At 45.4% G+C, this 8,281-nt stretch overlaps 1 protein-coding gene across 1 annotated transcript; it reads right to left on the bottom strand.

The window, feature by feature from the left end:
- Positions 1 to 3,393: 3,393 nt before the first annotated feature.
- Positions 3,394 to 4,920, bottom strand: LOC119328219 (proline-rich receptor-like protein kinase PERK9). Its single transcript, XM_037601235.1, has 3 exons — positions 4,709 to 4,920; positions 4,019 to 4,608; positions 3,394 to 3,927 (listed from the first exon to the last, which is right to left on the bottom strand). The coding sequence occupies exons 1-2, from the start codon at positions 4,881 to 4,883 to the stop codon at positions 4,034 to 4,036; spliced, it is 750 nt and encodes a 249-aa protein (XP_037457132.1). The 5' UTR covers positions 4,884 to 4,920; the 3' UTR covers positions 3,394 to 3,927; positions 4,019 to 4,033.
- Positions 4,921 to 8,281: the final 3,361 nt, after the last annotated feature.

Consider the following 8,281-nt stretch of genomic DNA (forward strand, 5'->3'; position numbering starts at 1 on the left):
TATTTTGCTGCCACTAATTTCCTGCGCGGCAGCAAAATTTGACTTTAGTGATTGGGATTTAGCACGGACAGTGATTGGGATCCCCGGGTAAAATCCCACTGATTCATCCTAAATCAAATCCATTCACCGGCAGTATGTTGGCAGCAGAAGGACAAGATCATCGGCAAGCGTTGAGGATCGATTCCTTTGTAAAAAAAAATTGGAGCTGTTGCTGATCTTGCCATGTCCACTCAATCCAAGCACGTTCAGCTGGTGTTGATCAAGGGCAAACTCGCTGAAGTTAATGGTCGACTAGGAAAGGTGGATTTGCTCGAGAATAAGGTGAACGCGGTTAGTAGTGTCAAAGGTGTATAGATGTGATAACATGAAGAGCTTCATTTATTATTTTATAGATTCATTTACATTAGAAATCGCTATATGATGATAACATATTACTCCCTTTGTATTTTTGTCTGCATATTAAATTTGGTCAAAGTCAAACTTTATCAATTTTGACTAAGTTTATAGAAAAAAATACCAAGATTCACAATATGAAATTAATATTATTAGATTCATCATGAAATTAATTTTCATCATATAGCTTTAGTATTGTAGATGTTATATTTTTTCCTACAAAGTTACTCAAACTTTACAAAGTTTCACTTTGACCAAATTTTATATGCGGACTAAAAAGAAACGAAGGGAGTATGTTACTCCATTTACACTCTCCTCATTAATTACTTGTCACATCATATTTTTTTTTCGTATATGGCATGCATGTTACTACTTATGTTACTGAGCAGCCTGGAACAAGAGGAACCTGATACACAAGCACAATTATCTAAAAATTTCGAGGAAATCTAATGCACATGTATAAAACTTAGTCTAGTTGAGCTTGCAACCGACACAATTAATGTCAGGATATAGCACTTGCACTCCTACGATACAATAAAAACGGAAAGGGCAGCCTAATTCATGAAGTGTAGCCAAAGTACGCGCCGTGTCTGGGCTCAGGGCCGGTGTGTGCAGGGCCACACAAGCAACGAGCTCTTCCCAAAGGTCCCGCTCTACGGAACCGAAGGTGCACCGAAAGGCGATGCTACCTATGTTAGCTAGTGCCGAAGTGACGGTCAAACTTACGTCCGCGCAGATGTTAAACAACAGGTGGAACCGAATGGCAAAGGGTTGGGCGCCCGACCACCGGTCTAGCCAAAATAGGGTGGTGGTGCCGGCTCCGACCGAAATAGAAGAACCAAGACGAAAGGCTGACATGAGTTGGATGATCATCTGTTAGAACTGGGAGTCACCCGATCTCTGTGCAAACGCCAAGCCCTAACTACAAAAATATTTAGGGCTTCTTTGATTCAAAAGAATTTTATAGGATTTTTAGAGGATTGAAATCCTTAGGATTTTCTCCTATGTTGGTCCTTTGATTCATAGGATTGAATTACATAGGAATTTTTTCTATGGAATCTTTTATACTGCATTTCATAGGAAATCTAACATCCATTCCAACCTTTTTTTACAATTTCTTTGTTTTCCTGTGCCATCAAACACTCATTGCTAATCCTATAAGATTCAAATGGGCATGCCACTCCAATCCTATACTTTTCCTATTCCTACGTTTTTAAAATCCTACGAATCAAAGAGGCCCTTAGCACGGATAATATCCAGCCAAAGCCCACCCTCAGATCCGCCATAGCCATTTGGATAAAAGAGCCATGTTCATCCTTTTGGATGAGATAATGCCATGGCCACCTTGGTCCTTGGGTTTCCAAATATCCGACCATTTCACCATATGATACTTCTGCGTCCAGAAGAACCGGGACTGGTACTTGGCGATATTGTGATGGAGGGATTCATTTAGACTATAGAATCCCATGAGATACATCAGTAAACTGGTCATGAGGAGTTAATGAGGATAACCCAAACCGCCTTGGAGAGCCACCTCCCTTGCCAAGGCTCGACCTGATACTTGACCTTGCACACAGATGGCCAAAGGTCCTTTTCCAGTATGCGGGTGTCACTAATGGGCGCCCAAGTAAGACGTCGGAAATGATCCTAGTCGGCAGTTAAGCCGGTTTGCGATCCGGCACTTTCTCATCGTCGGAGTATCCCAACAACATCACCTCGCTCTTGGTGAAGTTAATTGTAAGGCCGGGCATCTCCTGGAAGCATCGTAAAAGGAACTTGAGGTGTCCGATGTCCTCGTCGGACACCTCAACCATCAAAATTGTGTCATCAGCATATTATAGGTGGGTAATCCCATCGCCATGCATCAAGGAGGTGCGAGCAAAATACCCCTGATATGTCCAGCCCTCTTGGCCGTCAATCCCGGTGACGAATAGGTCTCTCATACACCAACCTCTTCATCTACGTCGCTTGCTTGCGATATTGATAGCTTGAGGAGCTTCTCAATGAAGATCTCAAAAATTCCTAGAGACCGCAAGGAAGCCAGTTGGGTGATCTCGTCGGCCCATTGATTTTCCAGCCAAGGTATGTGTTGGTAATCAAAGCCGACGTGCGCCCTTTCCAGCTTTGAAACCTCCATAAGGTACACTCCCATGGTTGAACACGAGGTTTGATACTCCTTGCAGCTTGTCTTAAAACAAGCTGGGAATCTCCTTTCACCAGCAAGTGGACAAATCTCAGATGCAAAAGTTACTCCTAAGGTGTGGCTAGGTCTCAGTCAAGTGGCATAACCTGTAAAAAAACCGGAAAAAAAAATTGCACGGATCTTGATGTAAGATCTCACGAGTATAACATTAACCGAGACATAACCGAGTGAGATTTAACAAGACTGTTACTCGTAACCCTACCAACAACCCTTCATATTCTACCTCATTGTTCGTGACGTTGAAGAGGGACTAGATTGTGTACCGTATCTCCTCTACGCATAGGGTGATTCCAGCCCCTGCTCCGTATAGGGTGACCGACCCATCGAACATTCGTGTTGTATCTCCTCATGTGGCTCTGGCAGTTGAGTCCACTTGAGGATGGAATTAGCGAATGCTTGCGACCTGATCACAGTTTTTTTTGAGGGGGTCCTGATCACAGTATGGGAGGTGAAATGCATGGAAAATTGGTTGAGTTCCGTCGCCCACTCGATGGCCTTCCACATGATAGGTGCCCGCAGCTGCCCCCTCACTCCGTGAGCATTAGGTATTGTGCAGAGCCGCTCCTCTCCCTCACGATCCGTTGAAACACCACCAGTTCGCGCCCATGAGGCGTACTGAGGACAACGATTTGCATCGAGCTAGCTAAAGGCGGCAACCGTGACCAACCTGCTCTATTGCCGGTGTTCCCGTCCATGGAGCGCTAGCTGTGGGAACTCGGCATGGACCAAAACAAAGATCTAATGCCATATGTTCTTGCTGAAGCCAGACCATGAGCATGAGTGGACACAAGATGCAATTTCTTTAGTTTTTTTCCTTCTTATATTTATTCTTCAATTACAATTAAAAGCATATATTGTGAACGGGCGAGTGCGCGAGCTATACGACGTCGCCATCCCAACGCCACTCGGTCCTCTGCCCAAACTATGTCGTCATGACCACGTTTGATCGTGCCATCCCACGACGCTGTCACCACGGCCTTCAACCATGCATGTGATATAGCTACGTACTTCCCCCGTTCCGAATTACTTGTCTTAGATTTGTCTAGATACGGAGGTATCTAGCACTAAAATGAGTCTAGATACATCAGTATCTAGACAAATTCAAGACAAGTAATTCGGAACGGAGGGAGTACATGACATAACGGAAAAAAAAACTGGCCAAGACATGAACAACCTCACGCTACGTGGACAGCTTATTCTTGTGAAAATTAAGCCAAGTAGAAGTTGACGTGTGCAACGAGATTAAGTCTACAAGATAGACCCCCCAGGAAGTGGATGAAGAACAAACTATTGCTGAACAAGGACCTTCTGGCTCGGATGATCTGGCAAAGCTGCAACGCAACGGAGTAACTGTTAGCTGCAATCAAAGAAGATGCGTGCGTACGTGCAGGAAGCATTAGCTTGTGCGGGTTAGCGGGCTACCTGGGTGAACGGAGGCTAAACGGCAGGAGCAGCCGGAGAGCACTGTGCAGGCTGCTCGGTTACAGCTTTAGGCCTACGTGGTGGATCACCAACTTTGTGTTTAACATCTTCGGAGATCCCCCTGGGAGGCTTGACAGGTACATGTACAGGTGCAGGTTCAGGTGTGCCACAGGAACCATTGGTTACAGCACCGCGATGCGTCCTAGGTGGTGGATCATGAATAGGGTGTCTAGGAATTTCGTGTCCAGGACCTTCAGAGATGTCCCGGGGAGGCTTGACAGGTACAGTTTCAGGTGTGCCACGTGAACCATTGGTTACAGCGCCGCGACGCGTCCTAGGTGGTGGATCACGAACTTTGTGTATAGGAACTTCGGGATGCATAGGAGATTCGGGGATGGCACTGGGAGGCTCGACGGGTACAGGTTCAGGTGTGCGACATGACCCATGATCAGGAGTTGGGTATGCGCTAGGATCTTGAGGGGCGTTCAGACAAGCCTTGTCAGTTACTCCATGAAGTGGCTGAAGAACGGTCTCTTCCTCATATGTACGTGGACCCCCAGGGAGCTTCGGGCATGAACGATCTGACCGAGCTGCAACGCACTAGAGAACTAACTGTTAGCTTGTTCTAGAAGAGGAAAAACTGATAGCTGGAACCAAAGGAGACGCGTGCGTGCAGGAAGAAGCGTTAACCTGTGGTGACTGGGGGCTGGACGGCCGGAGCAGCCGGAGGGGTATCAGCTCCCGGGGCGACCGGCGGAACGCCCGTGCGGGCGACGGAGGAGGAGGAGAAAGAGCTCAGCTGTGGCTTCCCGTGGGACATGAGCAGCAACAGGGAGCGCAGAGACGACCGGGGAGCAAGCGCCATCCTTGATTGGTGCTAGCTACTAGGCAGAGGACAAGTTGATCGGTGAGGAATGCCTCCTGGCCCCGGTATTGTATGTTTATATATACAGTCTTGCGTTTCGGAGTGGACTTTCTAACCCGTCATATCTCACGGTCACGGGGAACCAACCTGTAGTTGAGTTGAATGGTTCGAGGGACTATGGTATTCCTAAACTATCTAGATTCAAATCTTAATGCTCGCATTTATTTTTGAATTTATTTCAGGATTTTTGGCTATGCGCATTCAGTGAAAGAAAACATTTTTGTCGACGACGAGGTGCCTACGATGACTTCGTAAATTTCAAGATGATATACCGGCTCAGTCTTTCGAAGGTGCTCATAGAGTTAGGGTGTGCGTGTGTGCGTTCATAAGGGTGAATGTATACGTGTGTATATGAGTGTGTTAAAAAAATATCTCATTGTCACGGAGACGAAGGTGCATGCGCACCCAGCTAGCTTACAGCCATGACCTTGACCTTCCCCGGCGGCTCCACACACTTTGTGTTCATCACAAATGGGTGGCATGCTTTCATACAAAACACTCTACTCGTACCATTGAGATTCTCCAGGCAACTTGCTCGGCCGCTGGTCTGCCATGGTAGCACGTCTACACCATGGAACCGACGGCCGCTCTCCAAGTTGATGTGCCGGTCAATGCAGTGGGCGCATATATACTTTCTTCAGTCCTTTTTACTCTGCATATTAGATTTGTTCAAAATTAATCTCATCCAATTTTGACCAAGTTTATATAAAAAGTTATAAACATTCATATAACAACACCAATATCATTAGATTCATCTTGAAATATATTTCCATATTATATTTATTAGATATTATAGATGCTAATAATTTCTAATATAAATTTGGTCAAACTTAGTAACGTTTGACTTTCGGCAAATCCAATGTGGAGAGTAAAAAGGACCGGAGGGAGTAATAGGGCCATGGAGTCGTCTCGCTGGTCTGAGAAAACAAGTGTGAGCCACCTTACCATCAAACGGAGGTTCAGACTGTGAAATGAAGAGCCAAGGCCTCTCCTCTCTGAAATGCATAAGAAAATGTAGGAATTTGACATGTACTACCTCCGTTTCTGAATATAAGTCTTTAAAGATTTTAATATGGACTACACACGAATGTATATAGACATAGTTTAAAGTGTAGATTCATCCATTTTACTTCGTATGTAGTTTATATTTGAATCTCTAAAAAAACTTATATTTAAAAACGAAGGAAGTACAACACAGATTACAACACATATAACTTGCGGAAATAGTTGTGCGATAGAACAAATAAAGAACTCAAGACGGTGACCGTCAATGAATGAGTGAGTGTAAAAAGGAAAAATTTGTATTCTGATTAGGCAGTACCATATTCTGATTAGGCAGTGATGTGGAGTTTCTACAGACGAAGTGTCACCCCTTCCCCCCAGGCGGTTACCGGCTTCCCCTACCCAGATCTGGCTGGCAGCTCCGGTACCTGCACCAATGTTATCATAGCAACTGATTGCCAAGGGACAGTGAAGAATCTGCAGTGGGGTTATCTTGGAACATCGGCAGCAATCATTCATGAAATAAAGGAGAAGATGAAGAGTGTTGGTTCAGTAGATTTTGTGTATGAAATTAGAAGTTCGAATGTACAAGCTCATAGTCTGGCAAAAGCAGCTACTAGCTTAGATTTTGGGCGCCATTTGTGGCTGCTGGATAGATCATATATCATTTGTATCCTTGAAAACATTCTGAGTTATTAAAATGTTTCAGCACTAAAAAAAGGGTACATGCAACAAGGTTGGCGATTTTGGCTGGAGCTGGTTCCAATTCATCTCTCCTTCCTGCAATTGTGGTTCCAACCAAGCGATTTGGTATCCTCGTCATCGAATCCTGATCCGACGACATTTTGGATTGTTCGGTCAAAGGCTCAGGCGAAATCCATGCTTGGCTTGCTGATGTTGGCAGCGGCAACACCTGTGGGTGTCGTCTCCTTCTTGAAGGTGCTGTCATGGCCTTCTGTCTGTGTCCCTCTTCGAGAATCGGAAAAACCCTAGGTTTGGTTCACCAAATCAGACGGCGGCGGCGTTCCGACATCGTATTCTTCATGAAGGCGTAGTCTTAGTTGCTCGTGGTGTCTCCGATGTTGGAACCGAAGGTGCTCAACGCCATGCTTGGTTTTAGGCTGTTCTCAAGGCGTGGGCATCTAGGGTGTAATGTATGACATTGTCGGTGCCCCAACCATGGCTTCTTCCTCTTGCTCAATCGGATCCTGCAACCCACTTGTCAACTCCTCTAGGCGCTTAAGGTGGGCAGTACGTTGATTTGGTCTGTCCTGGAGCGGCAGCGGCAGCCGTGCGACGGTGGTGCTTTGCGTTGGTCTAACATGGTCTAGGTGCTCTGGGTGTCGTCTCCGGTTCAAGCTAGCTAGGCGAGTGTATATTGTGTTGTATATTTCCCCCCTTCTTTCTTCTTCATCTTTGTTACTATTGTTCTCTCCTATCTACCAATGAAATGATACACAACCTTTGCGTATTTGCGAAAAAGCATCATATTCTCACGGTCAATAGTGGAATTTTTTAGAAACAAAAGTACTTGATAATTAAGTTGACGTGTCACGTGTGCGAGCTCTAGTCACCGGTCCTTGCCACTCTAGTGTAAAAAGGAAAATTTCATATAAGCTGCCGATCTCATCGGTTCTTGCCACTCTAGGAAAGCTCCTATCATGGCCATCAAATTAGACTTCTCTAAGGCCTTTAACTCTCTGTCCTGGGAATCCCTTCTTGCAATCTTGCATCGTCATGGAATCATAGAACACTTCTATCTATGGATTCACGATGCACTATCAACCCTTAAAACGATCGTAATGCTCAACGGAATTCTAGGAAACTAGATTTACCTACAAAAACATGGTGCAACATGGGGACCCCTCTCCCCTACCTTTTTATTATCATTGCAGATCCACTGCGACAACTCATCCAACAAAACTCAAACCTTGACGAACCACACCACCCAATCTTCACCAACCTACCACCCACAACTCTCCACGACAAGTTAATTATGACTGGTGCCTCGCCCACGGCCACTCTACCTCTCAAAAACATCCTCCAATCATTTTCCCTTGCCATGGGCCTATCAACCAAATTCTCCAAAACCATGTTTGTCCCTATGCATGCCTCACCGGAATGCGCAAATGAGACCGTGTCCACCCTACAATCCCCATTTCTGCTATCCCTCAAATCTACACAAGAAAAACATTGCATGATCTTGCTGTGGGCATGACACTGAAGATATTGTCCATATTTTCATGCTTTGCCCCGCGGCTATTCGGATATGGCAGCGCTTGGGCTTCGACATTCCGACTTGCTTTGATCATCAGCTATGGCATTGGACTACTCCC

The sequence above is a fragment of the Triticum dicoccoides genome, chromosome 7A (assembly GCF_002162155.2).
Source record: "Triticum dicoccoides isolate Atlit2015 ecotype Zavitan chromosome 7A, WEW_v2.0, whole genome shotgun sequence".
NCBI lineage: Eukaryota > Viridiplantae > Streptophyta > Magnoliopsida > Poales > Poaceae > Triticum > Triticum dicoccoides.

What these genes read in the sequence shown, in the direction of transcription:
- LOC119328219 (XM_037601235.1), bottom strand. Translation starts at nt 4,883, where the DNA reads ATGGCGCTTGCTCCCCGGTCGTCTCTGCGCTCCCTGTTGCTGCTCATG. An exon ending in CCAGCCCCCAGTCACCACAG is followed by an intron (nt 4,609 to 4,708) that starts GTTAACGCTTCT and finishes AGTGCGTTGCAG; the next exon opens with CTCGGTCAGATCGTTCATGC.